The sequence below is a fragment of the Periophthalmus magnuspinnatus genome, chromosome 16, assembly GCF_009829125.3.
Source record: "Periophthalmus magnuspinnatus isolate fPerMag1 chromosome 16, fPerMag1.2.pri, whole genome shotgun sequence".
Taxonomy (NCBI): Eukaryota; Metazoa; Chordata; class Actinopteri; order Gobiiformes; family Gobiidae; genus Periophthalmus; species Periophthalmus magnuspinnatus.
The window spans coordinates 5,718,808-5,736,982 of record NC_047141.1 but is presented as its reverse complement, the minus strand read 5'-3'; the positions used below and the strand labels follow the sequence as shown (position 1 = coordinate 5,736,982).

The window sequence follows — 18,175 nt, the reverse complement described above, 5'->3', positions numbered from 1 at the left end:
TAAAAGTCTTCAGCTGGTGGTTTACTGTGGCCAGTTTCATGACCCAAAACAGACTTAAGTTTTTGCCATTATGCGTCACAGGGCCCAGCCTATAAGCGGAATAAGCAGCTGCTTAGGGCCCCGAGGCCACCAGAGGACCCCCAAGAGCCCATACATTTATTATTTATTGAAAATAATATATCAGGGTTTATTGGAAACAGGGGTTGCAATCGTTTGACAGAGATATTTAGGCTGCTGTAAACACACATTTGTTTTATATCTACAGTAGCAGAATATCTGCTGCTGCCTGCATTTGTTTTGAGCCAGGGAGAGGTGAGGCCAACTATGTATTTACACCGGTGCAAGGACCCGACATAATGTACATCTAAGCCCACTATTGTAAAGTGGAACACATTAAAATCCACCAGAAACTTGTCTAGAATCCTTGAACCCCCTTCTACACTGCCATAAAAGTGTTGCTGCAGCTGATCAGGTCTAGGTTCAGCAACAGTCTGTGCTCCAAGAATGAGGTCAGCTGACACCGGAATATACTGAATGAGCAGGTTATTCCATCAATGGATTTTTTCTTCCCCGATGGCACGGGCATATTCCAAGATGACAATGCCAGGATTCATCGGGCTCAAATAGTGAAAGAGTGGATCAGGAGCATGAGACGTCATTTTCACACATGGATTGTCCACCACAGAGTCCAGACCTTAACCCCATTGAGAATCTTTGGGATGAGCTGGAGAAGCTTTGTGCAGCGTCAGACTTGACCATCATCAATGCAACATCTTGGTGAAAACATGCAACACTGGATGGAAATAAATCTTGTGACATTGCAGAAGCTTATCAAAACAATGCCCCAGAGAATGTGTGATGTAATCAAAGCTAAAGGTGATCCAACCAAATATTAGAGTCTGTGACCTTTTGTTCAGTGGCAACTGTTTTTTGTTTTTTTGGGGGGTTTTTTTGGCCAGGCAGTGTACAGTATGTTTGTGTTCTGTTCTTGTGACTATAGTAGTTGTGACATTTTGGATGTTTTCAGTCCGATGTTGATCATATAAATACAAATACAATTAGTCAAGGTGATGAGAGCAGAGTCTCTTTATTTTAATGATGTAATATGCTTTGTTGATTTGTATGAAGTTTATTGTTTTTAATCGTGTTTTTTTAACGTTGTACAGCACTTTGGGCAGCCTGGGTTGTTAGAAGGTGCTATAGAAATAAAGTTTGATTGATTGATTGATTGATTGATTGATTGATTGATTGATTGATTGATTGATTGATAATGTTGTCAAATGTAAATCTTCAATATCTGGGTCAGGAGGCATCCTGGGCCTGGGCCCCTGAAACAAATTCAACTTAGGGCCCCCTGAAAGCTAGGCCCGGTCCTATCACTATGCAGGATGCTTCTGTATTTGTTGGTATAGCCTTAGTTTGGCACTGTGCTACAGAAACATTTTTTCTTTCATACAAAGGCTTTCATATATACAGAGGATATAATTCCGTGAACTGCTTCATGGAGTTTTACAGAGCAAATTGGTGACTGGCCGATGTATGAATAGCACTGAAATGGCACGCGCTTTTTCTTTATTGTGAGCTGCGCGCAATGGTGTCCACGTGCTGTCAGCTCATTTACACCCAAGAAGAAGCAGAGAGGTGAGAGGAATGTAGAGTCTCATGCTGTGACTGTGCCACAAACATTACTCATGCGTTACACGTCCTTTGGTTTGGAGAGCTCGTGTTGTGCAGAAGATAATGATCAGCACATCCCAGGTTTGGATCAGGGACGAACAGTTAAGTTTCATGTTATTAATTTATACAAGGATAGAAGAGACATAAGGCTGTAAGCCCATCACACATCCACGAACAGAGACGTAAATGAAGAAATGCAAATCGGTTTTACAAAGAACACATTGAATACCTTGTTTCTGTAGGAAACAGCAGCTTCATGTGGAACATATGAACACGAAGAACTGACGTCTCTGTGCAATGTGATGGTTGGTGGTATGAACGTTTCAAAGCCAAGTCAGTTATAGGAAAGCTTTAGTGCTTTTAAATTAAGTAGATAAAGTGTTTCTCCCGATGATTTGTGGGAAATAGACTTTTTGTTACAGTACTGAGTGGTGAGCAAGAGTCACGTGTTGTTGCCAAAACAGAATGCAGAGGCCTCTGCGGATGGGACACGCGTTGATGCGCATATTACAGCTATTTTTTCCAAATACAGAGAACCAAAGACATGGCGATGAACTAGTAATTTACTGAGGGAACGAACAAAAGCTCATCCTGCACACAGATCCATTTGACGCGCCAGTTGTATGCTCGTCAGTCATATGTACGTGCCTAAAAGCCCACAGACAGGACACCTTCTCTCGAGCACACTGATGTGCGTCCTGGAAACACTGTCCAAACACACTATGCGGTTGTGCATGACTCTGATAATGCGCGTGAACTCCGTTTGACCGAACATAGCAGCTCATGGACAAATCAGTTTCACAACTATGGTCAATGTTGTCTACTGGGAACGTAAATCAATTCCAGACTTTAATCAGAGCTGGAGCGCACACAAGGGCCTCGTGGGAAAATGTCCGACGTCCATTTGGTCTTTACGCACATGTCAGAGTTGGGCCAAGAGACAGGTGCGGACTTTAGCGCCTCAGTACGTCCATTTGGTCTTTACGCACATGTCAGAGTTGGGCCAAGAGACAGGTGCGGACTTTAGCGCCTCAGTACGTCCATTTGGTCTTTACGCACATGTCAGAGTTGGGCCAAGAGACAGGTGCGGACTTTAGCGCCTCAGTGCGAGGTGCGCGTGGGAACTTTCGATACCACCGACACACACGTGAGCTTCTTCTGGTTTGAACAGAAGAATGGCCCGTGTCCCCATGAGGAAGGAGACGCTACAATCCAATCTCTCACGCGGATGAAGCCACGCCTCTGTTTGTGAAAGGCCCTGTTGTGTTCCGCCGAGACCCGATGTTAAAGAAAAGACTAAAGGCAAGAAGGAAACAGCGCGTGCCAAAGGGAGCTACTGCCCACGCGCCTTTGGAGCTCATTTCCATAAGAGGGAGAGACACGCATCCGCCGAAGCAGCGTGGCGCACAGACGCACGTCTGGTGGGCCGCTGTAGGTCAGGGGTCTGTGCGCCTTGTCCGTGCGCACTGGCACCTCTCAGGTGGCGCTGTGCCACACATGCGTAACTATTGGCACGCGCCACAACCCTTATATTGGACTTATTTAGCATAGAAAATGACGTTATATTAGTAAAAATATTAGACATAGAAAATTGTGCTGTTTTCAATGTTGGAATAGTTTTGTATCAATAAAACAGTGTGAATTAAACACATGAAACACGTGCACTTTTGGCCTTTTATTTGAATAAATTAAGTACAAAAATACGTGCTCTAACATTATACATGTGTGCGGCTGTACGGTAAGAACTAGTTGTCAATTATCTACACATTTACATAGGACCATTGTCCAGTGAGGGCCTGCAGGCCGCTTCTGCTCAGGGCCACGGCCTCCACAGGCTCTGCGGCCCGAGGCTCGGCTTCGTGCTCTGTCCACACTCCGCACTTTGGGCCGGGGGTCGTGGTGCGCTTTTCTGGGACTGATAACTGTTCGTTATTGCGCTCACGCTGATTGTGCGCCTCTGCGTCAGCTCCCGGAGCGCACTATGTGGAGTCTTCTTCAGACGGATGGAAACAGAGCATGGATCCATCCCCCGCCGCGACAGCGCAGCGTCCAAAGTCGGGGTCAGCCACTGGGTCTTCTCTCCAGACTCCAGAAAACGAGCGGCTCTGTGCAGACAGGTCGAAAAGCCGTCCTGAAATGAGAGATAAAGCTGCTCCGGGGGCCCCTGGGAGCCCTGCGGGGGCCCAATGCTCTGGTCCGTCAGGAACTGGACTGTGTGCTCCAGAATCTCCGCCTTCTCCACTCTGCGCGCTGTGCCGTCCTGGAAGTAGCAACGCCTCGTTAGTCAGAGGCCGTGGGGCTGTAGTGAAGCGTGTGTTAAAGGAGAACAGACAGTACCTGCGCTGGAAGCACGAGGCTCTGGAGGCGGCTCAGGCTCACGTTGATTCTGTCCCTGCGCCGTTTCTCCATCAGCGGTTTGAGAATCTACAGAAACAGAACAGAGATCAGGACCTGCCCGCAGTGAGCGCGGGCGCAGCTCACATCAGAACACACTCACCTTGCGCTGCGCTTTGGCTCGCTCCGGCTCCTGTAGTCTCATTGTCCTCTGGGAATCCGCAAGTCTCATGATGCCTCAAAGGTGTTTGTCTGAGCTCAGGCCGCGCGCTCACACTTTAAAGGGTGAGGATGAGGCCACGCCCTTTGCCTCCGCACGAGGTGGGCCCTCTTTCCTCGAGGACTCAGACAAGGCGAGTGTCGTACTTTTTGTTTGTATTCACAAAGAAAATACACCGTCCATTTTAGTAAGATCAAATTTGTCCAAGTATCAGCTCTTCTGTGCCAGATGATAAACTGTATTTCCTGCAGTTTAAATTCAAACATGCGAACCGCCTATGTCAACAGAGAGCCCTAAGGAACATCTCCCTTTACAAAAGTCAAATGCCTCCGAATCCTAAGATGGTTCAGTAGTGGTTAGGCTAAATGTGTACAACTGGCGAGTATTTCTGATACAGAGTTTCACGCACTGAAGTGGCACGCGCCTTTGTAAAAGCAGTTGGCGTGCGCGTGCGGGCAACTCATTTACGTTTAAGAGGAAGGAGACAGGAGGTGCCCTGCTGTGCGTGCCTTTAATACAGTTGCGTAATTCCTACTTATCTTGGTCATTTTAATAAACGACGCCCAAGTCTGACACTGTACAGATACAACTGCACCTCACTGTGCTCTGTGTTCACGCAAAACAAAAGTAGGCATAAATCAGTGGCAGTATCACAGAGCTGTAGCGCACAGGAGGGATGCGCCGCGTGGGAAAATGTCCCACATCCGTTTGGTCTTTACGCACGTGTCAGAGTTGGAGCTATGACAGGTGCGGACTTTGGCGCCTCATTGCGAGGTGCGCGTGGGAACCGTCAGGCCCGGCGCACTCGAGAAGTGGTTCTGGTTTGGACAAATGCTAAAGAGCAGCCGGTGTCCCCGCGGGGAGGAAGACTTTACAAGACGTGTGAAATGCACTGTTGTGTTCCGCCACGCGCCAAAAGGAGCTGCGGCCCACACCCTCTATACGGTTTAGTGAAAAAAGTGCCCTAATTCTGATAATTTTCCATCACATATATGAATGAGTGAGTTGTAAGTCAAGCAACAAGACCACTGCTGTTAAAATGATCCTGCTGTTTTCCTCCGTAGAGTCATCAGAATATCACCGCGATGTCTCACGCTACATTCTTATCGCCCACGATTCTACCGAACACCTAATGCCTTTAGTCCAACCGGCACATCAATGCGGCCTGTGTCTAACGCACAAAAATAAGTGCGCGTAATTACGCACAAAAGAGGTTTCCTCCCCTTATACCCCCGGTCACAATATTAAACCATAATAATAATATTTCCCCGTTTCAGCATCAAATAGTGATGGTTCGGTCATAGTCTTCAAAGCTAGATCAGGCCGACGTCTTTTATGATTTACTGTCATGGCTATCAACACATCACGTAAAATATTTGCAATATATGTGCAAATATTTGCAAAGAAGCATTTTGACGACCAGTCCTATGTGAATTGCACTAAAATGGCACGCGCTCTTGTTTATTGTCAGCCACGCGCCGAAAGCAGTTGGCGTCCACGCGCGGTCAGCTCATTTACACGTGAGAGGAAGGAGAAGACAGAGGAGTGTGAAGTGTGGCCCCTCCCGCTGCGCATGGCACCACAGAGAGAGTGCTTTCACACACACATACAGTCACCAGCACACCTGCGGAGGGAGCGCGGCCTCCGGCATGAAATCAAATAAGGTGACGTCATTAGGACACGCGGACAGGACGAGGCCTATTACAACTGTAGGCCACACATGGTTAAAGGCCTCTACTTTAAAGTAAAGCCCCAAACTGTTCACACACTATGGGGGAAAAAAACGATATAAAGTACTGCAATTCCATATGTGCAGTGATTTGTGCTTTAGTGAAAAGAGATTTAAACGACCCATATAACACTGTTTTCGGATGTTATAATGTTGTTTTCTCACCACAAACAGACCTGTGTTTTGTTTCATTCACACATGTTTAACACACAAACCCTCCATAGTTAGGCTGAGTTCTTCTCTCAAACTGAAAACACACTGTTCCTCCTTGTGATGTCATGTGGTGATACAGGAAGTGCTCCACTGTCCACACACCTTCACTAGAGTCATTTGGATTATTTCACATCTGCATTTGCCAAATCTCTACTAAACAAAAAGTAAAAGGAGCTCTTAACTTGAAAACTACCACTTCATGACATCAAAAGGTGGAACGGAGCATTTTGAGCTTTGGAGATGAAGACAGACTGATAATGCAGAATTAGTGAAACATGTGTGAATGAAACAAAACACAACTCTAGGTCTGTTTTTGAGGAGGTAACGACATTATATCATGGCTTAATGCTCACAAGAGTCCCTTAATGTGCAACAGGAGGCAGGGGAGGTCATCTGGTGCATCTGAAAGCTCACGGGTCACTGTGATTGGTAAATTCCACCTGTCACTCACTCAGAGCATGACAGGAGCTGGCCAATGGGAGGAGCGAGTGTAAAAAGTGTCTATTTTGTAACTTAGAATCGAATAACAGTACTGAATCATGAAAACAAAACCTGCCATACTGCACAGTCACCGCAATCCCCATGGCAACAGACATGTGCAACACTCTTCTCCCTCCTCCTCCCTCCATCATTCCTCTCCTCTTTCTCTCTCTCTTTCTCCTTTATCTTCGGCTCTAAAGAACTTGGTGGAGCCGGAGAGTCAGCGTGCAGTATCTCCCACAGTGATCAGGTTGGTGCAGTGCATGGGAAGAAAAGATATCTGCCATTATAATCTGTTAAATGAAAATATGCTTTTTTGTTCAGCTGGTTGCTATTGGAAACTGCAGGAGGAATAATACTGGAATAGTTAAGGCGGGCTAAAAGTACAGGCTTAAGGGTCTTGGGGAAAGGGGTACTTAGGGGCACTTGAGCAAGAAGAACGTGAGTGATGAAGAGGAGAGGATGAGACAAGATGATGTAATGAAATGGTAACAGAAATGATGTTTTAATGTGATACGATCCATATGAATATTTTTAACAAAATTCACAGTGTAATACATCAGACAGGATTACAGGTAGCACTTTAAAATACAGGAGTTACTAGGTATTTACTCAGGTAGTTGCTGTGGTACTTGAGGTGGTACCTTGGCTGGTAGTTATACTGATCCTTACTGATACATACTGTATAAGTAACAGTGGTACTTTGTGGTACTTTGTGGTACTTACAACGGTATTTATAGTGGTACAAGAAGTGATACTTGCACTAATAATTACTGGTACTAGTATTGGTGAAGTGAATGGTTAATTATAGTGTTAGTTACAATGGTATCTACTGAGGGGTATAGTGATATGGTACAGTGGTGGTGTTACTGCAGTAAAAGATTTAGCAAAAGATTTAGTATAAAAGCAAAAGATTTAGTATAAAACACAATCTTAAAACATATGTTGTTATTAGGCATATGAGTATTTGATTTCACTATAAGTTCATAGAAAATACACAAGCCAAAACATTGTGAGAACATAAGCACTTTATTATCACAAATTTCACATTAATACCACAATCAGATTGAATAGAAATTCCCAATAATAACACAAACAAATAAATTATACTCTTTAAATGTACATGACAGTGATACGAGGGTCATTCAATAAATAAGGTGAATTTTTCGGTATAAGGACTTTTAATACAGTTAGAAGCTTACTTTTTTTTTTTTTTTTTAACTTGTTTTTCACATGGATTTAATTTCTTTTGCAGATTAAAAAGATTAACAAAGATGGCCGACCAAAAAGCTCCAGGATTGAACAGCGGTCAGTTATCAAGTTTTTGGTTGCTGAAGGGTGCACACCCGTTGAAATTCATAGGAGAATGTCAACTGTGTCTGGTGCCACATGTTTCAGCCAAAAAAATGTCTACAAGTGGCTAAATTGTTTAAAGAAGGACGGAGCAGTGTTGATGATGAAGGCAGGCCTGGGAGGCCTACAGAAGTGAGGTCTCCTGAGGTGATCGAACCAGACACAGACAACCTAATAGTTCCCCCAAATACTTTTTTCCTATTTGATAAATATTATTTTAAAGTAATATTCAACAGTTCACAAGTTACACCTTTGCTATTTAGTCTATTTATATCTATTACATTTTCATACCTTCTCAGCATGTGTGAGATTTGATTTTCAGATCAGAACCAGCATTCTGTCCACATGCATCCTCAGTCTCAGTAAATGGACAGGCCTCATGTGAAAGCTCAGAATCTTCAGAATTCACTGCAGAGGCTGCACTAGCACTGATTCATGATTGGCTACAGTTGCTGGAGTTTAGGAAGTGACCAAAGAATCATTAGGTTTAAACCAACTGGATTTGGCAACTCAAATATGAGGCTCATGTGATGCTTCTACTGCCGTGTGTTTGTAGTCTCAAAATAAACATTACAATTGTTATCAGTAATATGTGATTTGAACATATTTACATAATTCAGGTAGGTCATGTGTATGAAATTATTATTATTTCTTAAAAGAACGATTGACACACTGGCTGTGAATACACATTAGTTTATTGTAAAAGAGGTAGAGAGAATACAGGTGTGGACTGTACAGAGAAGACGTCACGGTATCTCTCACTCACACACACTCACACACATACTCTCACACAAACACGCACTGACACACACACCCACACATACACATACATACACACACACACACACACAAATCTTTGGATTTTTCTCTTCTCTCTCTCCTGGTGCATCCTCTCTGGGCTGGTCAAATCAAACCAAACCAAAACCGTGAGTGTTGAAATAAACATAAGCTTGCCCCTCCTGGGCCCCCTCCCCCACCACCCCTCCCATACCGTCCTCACCCCTCCCACCCCCACACACTGCTCAGTAACACGGTAAAGGACACATTTTGGCTTCATTCAGGCTTTATCGACACTCCTGAAACTGCGTGGTGTAACTGATAATAAAGGTTTCCAGTACAGACAGTGCTTGGTTTCTGGCGCCCTCTACTGCAAACAGTGAACAGTCAATTTAGTGACGCTAACAAATGGACATGTTTCAGAAAAAGTGTACAGAGACACAGGGGCACTTCCTGGTTTCAGTTGGTTAAGTAGCTGCAGCAAATATTAAAACACAACATTTTCAGACTGAGACAAGCTCACTAAACTACTAAAACCTGTGAAAACACACAATAAGAAACCAACATAACATCATTAAAAGTCTTTTCAGCACAATGTCTCCTTTAAAAGGTTGTTCACCGTAAGCCCCAGAACCCCCAGAACCCCACCGCTGCATGCTCACCACACGCTAACATTCATGCACTCAGAAAACAAACGTAGGTAATGCTGAGTGGTTAAACATAATCGATAAAAAGAGAGGGCAGCCCAGTGGTCAATGAGTCCAGTCCTGCCTTAGTCCTGCCCCAGTTTTTGTTCAGTCTGACTGCTCTGACAGGTCACTGTGGGGAGGGGATCCAGAAGGGGGTGTGCTCCTGCCCTGCCAGCTCCCATTGGCCTGAAACACACAGTACAGGTTTAGTGCACTGGGTCTACACTCATGAGGCATCAGGCAAGTCTAATGGCTGATTCCACAACACACGTCTGCTGTGCCGCACTACGTCTGAGGGTGAGGCTTTTGTTCATGAGATGTGTTCAGGTTCAGGGCTGTGCCGCGCAGGGCTGCAGAGCCCGGTGAGCCTGATATGAGCATGTGCAGGACTACTGCTTTGTGAAATAAAATTAGTTACGCGTGTAACTACAGTTCTGAATGACACACTGAATGACTCCCTTCACACCTGACCAGGGCTCCAGAGTGCCACCTATTCTGACGCACATGTGCCAAAAAAATGTTCCCTGGTTCTGGTTTTCTTTGAGCGCACTGGTGCGCCTGACGAATCCTCATCACATCCCCTCTGATGTGTCCTCCCTCCTCATTATAAACACGGGTTATACAATATAGAACACACTTTATTTATTATTTTAATTGACAACTAAAGGACAAAAGCATTCATTCACATGCTAAGTCCGCTGGAGCTGCTGAGGCTGATGAGGCCACACTCTGGTGAACAGAGTTTAACTCTTCACAGAACGCACAAGTTTGGCCTTTTTAATCTATTAATGAATGAGACAGTGTTTACCTTTAAAGAGCAGTATCAAACCTGCAGATCCTTCACACTATGGCTAATTACTTAAATAATTTGAGACTGCAGATACCCTAGGTGAAAAAGAAAATAAAACTAGATGCAAGAGATGTCAAAGATCAACTATTGAAACTGAAAGTAAGAGGTCTCACTCCTTTTGAAGACAATATTTTTTTCATAACTTATTATTAATTAAACTCAAATAAGATACTAATTCAATTTTAACTTAAAAGGTCAATTCTCTGAATAGATAAAACTACATTCACTGAAATAGTTGTAATTCTTTTCTTTCAAACTATAGTCAGTGTAGTAAAGAGACGACATTGTTCATCTGAGTAAAAACATCAATTAAGTAATTTATTCAGCCCTTATTGTTGAGGCAATTTAAGGATATTAAATTGGCTTAAATGGTTAGCTTAGGCGCACTGCTGCACCCAACTCAAATCGTTTGTCTGGAGCCCTGACCTGATGCCATGAGAAATTCATCTAATAACTATGTATCCTAAAGGAGAAGTGCACACAATCCCTGTGTATTATGAGATCATTATTTAGCTCATATCAATGTATAGTTTCATTATTGTTTCTTCTCCACCACAAAAGTAATTGAAGCATAAATGTTCCATGAACCCAAAACTCGTCACTGTTAATATCAAATCTACAATGTGTAAAAACCCCGTTGGCTTTTGTCACCTATGCTCCCATTCCCTAAACTGATGTCACCTGTGCTCTCATTGGCTAAGATGGTGTTACCTGTGCTCTCATTGGCTAAGATGGTGTTACCTGTGCTCTCATTGGCTAAGATGGTGTCACCTGTGCTCTCATTGGCTAAGATGGTGTCACCTGTGCTCTCATTGGCTAAGATGGTGTTACCTGTGCTCTCATTGGCTAAGATGGTGTCACCTGTGCTCTCATTGGCTAAGATTGTGTTACCTGTGCTCCCATTGGATAGGCAGGCTGATCTCCATTCACAGGAGGAACCCCCAGAAACATGTCCGCTGAGCCAGAGAGGGAGAACGAGCCCGAGCCTGCAACATAACAAGGATATAAACAAACACAAGCCACATGTAGGGACATGTAGGGACACAGAGATTAAGCCTCATTTACAAAGGGGCAGAATGGTGCGGATTAATTCAGGTTGTTTCCAAAGTGATCCATATCATCCCGTTTTATGAGTCTCAAGCAGACCACTGGTGGTACTACCGCCCAAGGGGGTCTGGTGTAGTTAGGACCTGGAACCAGGTCGCGGTGGGAGTCATCGGAGGAGCAGCAGTATGACAGTAGCGGTGTGTGTAACATTTCTCAGATAAACGATCATCATTATTGTTTTCAGTTTATATCTGCCATTTGCTGTCTTAATTTCTCATCAAACGCTGACTTGATCTTGTGATAAACCACAATCTTGTGATAATCCAGTGATGTGACGTATATGTTGAGCCGATATGCTTCATAAAACAAACCCAGCCAGCCGTTTCCTGTTTATCAATGCATGCCACATGTGTCAACATTACATTTGCAATGTCTCAGACAAAGTTGACGATAAACTGGAAATAGTTTTGAGTTTGTGGTGCTGATTAAAGCTAGCATAAACTTGGAATTTCTAAACGTCTTCTTGTGATTCACTGAGATCTGCCTTATGATTACAGGTATAATTCAGATACGATTTTGATGCATTTATTAAGTTAATAATAGTTATGTTTGGGTGATGTCAGTGTCTCCTGGAGCAGAGCCCTCCCCCTGGAGCATGGAAACATAACTCGGCTGAAGGGAGCCACACCAAATAGACCCCAATAGAAAATTGGCTAGAGACGCCTGAGGAACTGATGAAGACAGATGGAGACAGATGGAGACAGATGGAAACAGAGAGAGACAGAGAGGGACAGAGAGGGACACAGAGGGACAGAGAGGGACACAGAGGGACACAGAGGGACACAGAGGGGCAGAGAGGGACACAGAGGGACACAGGGACACAGAGGGACACAGAGGGGCAGAGAGGGACACAGAGGGACACAGAGGGACACAGAGGGGCACAGAGGGGCAGAGAGGGGCACAGAGGGACACAGAGGGACACAGAGGAGGACGTACCAGTGGAGTTGGGTGTGTGCGGAGAGTCCTCGCCCTGTCTTGCTCCCAGCGCAGTCTTCATGGCGTACAGGTTGGCCTCTTCTTGGAACTTGCCAATGTTTTTCTTGTAGCGAATTCTCTTGTTTCCAAACCAGTTGGACACCTGGTGAGAAATGAAAGCACAAAGTGTTCAGAGCATCTCAAACGTTCACACAATCTCACATCCACACATCATAAGACTACAGAGGACTTACGCTGCCATGGATCAATGGCACAGTAAAGGTTGTCAGTTACAGTTAAAGATGTAAGAAGATGATTTTAAAAGCTCCAAGACATTTCTACTGTCTGTAAGTAGTCAACATGTAGACTACAGGTTAGGGCACTGTCTGGAGCAAAAGAAAGCACAACGGAGCTCTTGGCTGTCTACCGGATTATTCATTCACTCCACACCTGATGGTGGCAAGTTACTATTGTAGCCACAGCTGCCCTGGGACAAACTGACAAAAGTGAGGCTGCCAATCTGTGCCATCGGTCCCTCCCACCTCCACCACCACCACTCACTCACACACCACATTCATAAAAGGCAAGGGGAGGGGTGAAGTGTCTTGTGAGGACACAACAGCGGTGGGTGGATGGGCACATGATGGCACTGCCCTGACAGTCAGTTACCTGAGACACAGTGATGCCACATTGCTTGGCCAGCTCCTCTTTGGCTTCTTCGCTGGGGTAGGGGTTGGACAGGTGGGAGTAGAAATACTCATTCAGAACCTCTGTGGCCTGTTTACTAAAGTTACGTCTCTTGCGCCTGATAAAATAAAAAAATAAAAAATCCATAATGAATGTTTTGCATATGTGCCAAATAAGTGAAAGAAAAATACTTAAATAATAAAAGTCCTGATTTCCCAAACAATGTCACAGAAGTAATTTAAGGGATGAAAAATTTTGGCCAAAGGAGTAGATTTCCATATGTGTCAGCCTGAGCAGGGCATCACAAGTTCGAAATAAATAAAACATGACAGAAACTGCACTGCATTTTGAAACAAAAGGAGTAGTTGGGGGAGGAGGGGTTCTGTCATGTCTTGTTTGATTGCACTGTATATATTATTAGTTTATTTTACATGCTGTAAATTGTACCATGGGCTCATTTCTATCTTCTGCCATGGATTCATTGTCACAAAGACTCTCACACATATACCAGTCCATTTCAACACTGGAGGAAATGTGGGTGAAGTGCTTTGGACAAAAAGGCAGTATTGTTTGTGTTCTGTTATTGCGACATCATTGAAATCAAGGCTCTCTCTCAATGGTCTTTTAAAAGTAGAAAACTGTCTTACTTGCAAAATGGTTTGTCTGAGGCTGTGAAGCCGTCTTAAATAGGTGTGGCTGAAATGACACTCAATGGAAGCAAACCATTTGCCTGATTAAGGTTTAGTTGCCAAACTGTTGCTGCTCCAATGTAAATACAGATCACTTTTTGCGAGTAAGACAAAGAGTGTGGGGAGCCTTTCTATTTTTGATAGAAAGGCTCTGTGCCCTCTCCAACACACATGGCTTCAGAAATATGATGTGCGAAGCACCTTCTTTATCTTTTGAAAAAAAAACCATTTATAATAAAATGTCTATGGTCCCATTTCTGTTAACTCAATATTACTACAAATTGACATTGAACTAAATCTTTGTTTCATTTTCAAATCTGAAAGAGAATGCAGATCCTGATCGACTTCAGTTCAGAGGAGAAAGGGGAGAGTACCTGGCATCAAGGAAACGGGAGCGCAGGATCATGACGGCCTCACATGTGCTCTGCTTTAGTTGGGTTTGGATGGAGCTGAACTTGCGGTGGATGATAGCCACCATGCGCTCAATCTCGCGTGGAGTGACAGGCCGCGTGCGTGACTGCTCCCTCAGCAGGTTCATCACGTGGGTGGTAAACTCTGTGCATGCCTGCCACAAAAACACAATACAGTATGTACATTCAGTCTATAGAGCTCCTGCAGCTGTCGTCACACAATCCCAGCATGCACCTCCATACTCCATACTGGCAAGAGTCGTGGCTGAGAATTCTCAAAGAAACTAACCACTTAATTCGGACATATTCTGCAAAATCAACTTTCCAGAGCTTTTAACAAAGTTATAGATGTTTCCTCTTCTCATTTGCCCTCTCAAAGTTGCATCTGGAGTGACTTGTGCACATTTGAGCAATCATTAAGTGCTTATTTTCAAGACATTATTGCCGATCAACCCCCATTTTCACTGCCACCGGTACACACCCACTGTTTTTATTTTCTTAATCAGTGATACGTGTTAGATTCATTTTGGTACAAATTTTAAAAATCTGCTGTTTGCTAGCGTGATGTGCAGCCATCTATAAGAGTTCACTCATGTTTAATGTAATTAGTTTTAAGATAAATCATTGTCTATGATTTCATTTAATGACCAAAAAAGAAAAATCTCCAAAAGTGGACTCGGTGCCATTCATTACTGCCAATTCAAAACTGCCAATATGGCGCCCTGCCAAATTTAGTCATGTGGGTACAGAAGCTCTACAGCAGGATGGCAGGTTAAACAGCTCATTTCCCTAAAGCATAGTTAACATCATTATATTAAAAGATTTTACTAACATTATTGCCTAGTTTTGTTTTTTTGTGTTCATAAGTTCAGAATTTTACTTCTTGATTGGACATAGGCAAAGGTGGGTAACGTAGCCAAAAACTTTACTGAAGTTCTACTTGAGTAATATTACACTCGAACATCACTCTTACTTGCATACAGTTTGTGGCTACTCACCTCTGACCAGAACCTAGGTGTCAAAAGAAAGAAAAAAAATCCCATGCTCATGAGAAGGCTTTCCTGTTCGGCTCTACCTGCTCGTACTTCTCCAGCTCAGTGTGGTAGATGGTGCGGATCTGGCTCAGCTTGCTCTTGTAGTCGGAGTGTTCCAGGGAGCTGTCTGGTGACATGCCTCCAGCACTTGTGGCCGCGGACACAGCAGCAGCAGCTCCTCCGCCTTTCTCGGGCCCTGACACCCCCTCGGCCAGCAGCATGTTGTCCAGGCGTACCAGCTGAGGGTCCTGGGGCTCTTCCTCTGCCGCATTTCTCATTGACAGCCCTGGGGTAGAAAACAAAAATGTGTACAAACCTCATCAATGATTTTAAAACACCAGAATTTCTTTCAGCAATGTTAGATCTGGTGCAGAAACAATGGTCTGAACAAAAGGTAAAAGTAGCTGTTAACTTGAAAACTACTACTTCATGACATCATAAGGCAGAACAGAGTATTTTGAGTTTTGGGGATGTAGAAAGACTAATAATGATGTTACTCAAACACATATGAATGAAACAAAACGCTGGGCATGTTTTTGATGAGGTAACAACATTCTAACATGACTTAGACATCACAAAAAATGAAATACGATATACTGCTGAAAAAATAAAGATGATAAACAATAATATTGAAACTATTTTATGCTATGGACAATAATCCTAAAACAGAATTTACCCCAGAAACTATTCGACATGTACAGCATTGTTATTGCGCATGAGCTGCAATAAACAAACTAAACACTTAATGAGTGTTATTTATTCATCTCTCTATTACCGAAATATTATTGTATAAAAAAAAAATAGCAAAAAGTTCTCCACTAGTACAAAGAAAAGGTCCCCACATTTAATATTGACCCCCAAAAATTCTTGTTCCATCTTGTCACATATTTAACATAGGTCATTATAATCATTATTGTGACAGGCCTATAGAGAAACTTTAATAAAACACGGAAAAAACAGAAAGTGTGAGTCGCTCTCCTTTTTGAATGACGACCTCCATCCTTCTGAATGGAAATTATAAAACAAATCCTGCTTATGCCACAAAGCACCACCTAAAGTGCAGACAGAGCATACCTGTCTTCTCCTTTATCTCACACAGAACACTGAACAGCGCAGGCTTCATCCGATGACAGTTCAGAGCATGTTTCCTGAAAGAAAACACAAATCAGCGCTGTTAGCTAGCAGCACATGCTAACCATGTAAACAAAGAGGAAGGGCAGCATGCCAGCCGACACAAACAACAACAAACTCCGGCTAGCTTTAGCTCTCTTGTGCTAACATGTAGCCCAAACAAAGACACGGGCTTCTTATCACAGTGTACAAATGTTATGTGTACGTATTGCAACTAAATCTGTGCTTACGATTATTTAAATGCGTTAATTACTTTATAAATACTCTGGCGTTTGTTTGTGTTAGCATTAGCTTAGCCTCTGCTAGCCTCGGATGCTAACAATAGCCTAGAAACGAGCTCGCTTTTGGCTGAAGGGAGCTGTGCAAACCCCTGAAATTAACACCATGTTATTGGGGGACACTGGACAGCGCAGTCCCGTGTGCTGCTGGTGCTTTTACAGCCGCCTGGCATAGCTCTAACAAAGGCTAAACGTCACAGTGAAGCATGAAGCGACCGAAGCCAGTGCCGAAACACCCAAATCCTCCACAAACTCAAGTCCGCACTAACTTCGCCTGTGCCTCGTCCAAACTTTGGTCTGTGATGGTCATGATCTGCTGCAGTATGTCGCCAATATCTCTGCGAGTTTCGTGTCCATTTTCCGTCCCATCCAGGCCCGAGTCCCCTCCATCAGACCGGTGCTGTGGCGCCTGGTGAACCGAGTTGAGCGAGTGCATCCCCGGGTGGCCGCTCATGGCGAGTCCCCGGCCGTTGGAGGCCCCATTGGCCGAGAGAGGCTGCTGCTGCAACATGCTCCGCGACGCACAATGGCGACGACTGCTGCCCAAGCGAGTCCACAGCAGCGCGGGCAGAGCCAGGGCCGGGCAGGCAGCGAGCAGCCTCCCCTAGCGACGCACAGGTACAAGCACTGCACGGGGCAATCAAGACCAATGCACCCAAGAGTTATGTAGGTCTATGCAGGCTACTCTTTACCTCACTCTTAGACCTCTGGAATCTACTCTTTACCTCACTCTTAGACCTATGCAGACTACTCTTGTCCTCACTCTCAGATCCATGTAGGCTACTCTTTACCTCACTCTTAGACCTATGCAAACTATTCTTTACCTCACTTTTAGACCTATGCAGACTACTCTTTACCTCACTCTTAGACCTATGCAGGCTATTCTTTACCTCACTCTTAGATGTATGCAGACTAGCCTTTATCCCACTGTTATATAGGCCTGTCTAGGCTACTACACCCCACTGTTATGTATTTCTTTGCAGTCTTGAACTATCAAAGCATTTTCGAAAGAGCCATTCACCTCCTCCACCACTCACAAATTTACACCTGTGTGCAAAGAGACACTGGAAGAAAGGTGTCTTGACCAAAGATACACACAAGAGTAGTTCATTGGTAGAGAGAATTGAATCGCTGATATTTAGGTGCAGCTTCACATGATCTGTTGGTCTCAGTATTGGGAAAACAGGTCACAGATGTTCACTAAACACACAGCAGTTGGTTAAACTCTTATTTTTAGAAGTCTCCAAACATCCACTCCCAAGAGGTTGAAGTGTGGGACTTGCACAAAGTCTGGTGGGACATAGCTGAGAATGGACTGTGCTTCAGTATAGCAGCTTGAGGCCAAGCATAGGTCAGAAATTTCCACTGTAGGGGGTCAACATTTCAAGGCCCAACATTGCACTGTAAAGTATATTATAATGATGACCATTCTAACATCTTTATGAACCCTATGAAACTCTTTACTTTTCCTTTATAAGGCAGTAGAGTAATGACGGAGGCACTAGTATACTACACATGGTAGTGGTAAAGTAGTTGTAAATAAAAAGTACAATGTTAATGATTATTGTTGTCCACTTAATGGTAGCTTAATTCATTAATCTT

The 18,175-nt window shown here is 43.9% G+C and overlaps 2 protein-coding genes across 2 annotated transcripts; both read right to left on the bottom strand.

The window, feature by feature from the left end:
* Window positions 1-3,490: 3,490 nt before the first annotated feature.
* Window positions 3,491-4,243, bottom strand: LOC117383654 (transcription factor HES-2-like). The gene is made up of 3 exons (XM_033980850.1): window positions 4,175-4,243; window positions 4,015-4,101; window positions 3,491-3,937 (listed from the first exon to the last, which is right to left on the bottom strand). The coding sequence occupies exons 1-3, from the start codon at window positions 4,241-4,243 to the stop codon at window positions 3,491-3,493; spliced, it is 603 nt and encodes a 200-aa protein (XP_033836741.1).
* A 4,439-nt stretch (window positions 4,244-8,682) lies between these two features.
* pbx2 (pre-B-cell leukemia homeobox 2) lies at window positions 8,683-17,206 on the bottom strand. Its single transcript, XM_033980752.2, has 8 exons — window positions 16,843-17,206; window positions 16,239-16,312; window positions 15,206-15,450; window positions 14,095-14,285; window positions 13,014-13,149; window positions 12,366-12,507; window positions 11,214-11,308; window positions 8,683-9,658 (listed from the first exon to the last, which is right to left on the bottom strand). Exons 1-8 carry the CDS (start codon window positions 17,082-17,084, stop codon window positions 9,578-9,580), a joined length of 1,206 nt encoding a protein of 401 aa, XP_033836643.1. The 5' UTR covers window positions 17,085-17,206; the 3' UTR covers window positions 8,683-9,577.
* Between the last annotated feature and the right edge of the window lie 969 nt (window positions 17,207-18,175).

What these genes read in the sequence shown, in the direction of transcription:
- pbx2 (XM_033980752.2), bottom strand. Translation starts at nt 17,084, where the DNA reads ATGTTGCAGCAGCAGCCTCTCTCGGCCAATGGGGCCTCCAACGGCCGG. An exon ending in TCCCGTTTCCTTGATGCCAG is followed by an intron (nt 13,150 to 14,094) that starts GTACTCTCCCCT and finishes TTATTTTATCAG; the next exon opens with GCGCAAGAGACGTAACTTTA. An exon ending in GTGGCATCACTGTGTCTCAG is followed by an intron (nt 12,508 to 13,013) that starts GTAACTGACTGT and finishes ATTTCTCACCAG; the next exon opens with GTGTCCAACTGGTTTGGAAA.
- LOC117383654 (XM_033980850.1), bottom strand. Translation starts at nt 4,243, where the DNA reads ATGAGACTTGCGGATTCCCAGAGGACAATGAGACTACAGGAGCCGGAG. An exon ending in GAGCCAAAGCGCAGCGCAAG is followed by an intron (nt 4,102 to 4,174) that starts GTGAGTGTGTTC and finishes CTGTTTCTGTAG; the next exon opens with ATTCTCAAACCGCTGATGGA. An exon ending in GCCTCGTGCTTCCAGCGCAG is followed by an intron (nt 3,938 to 4,014) that starts GTACTGTCTGTT and finishes TGCTACTTCCAG; the next exon opens with GACGGCACAGCGCGCAGAGT.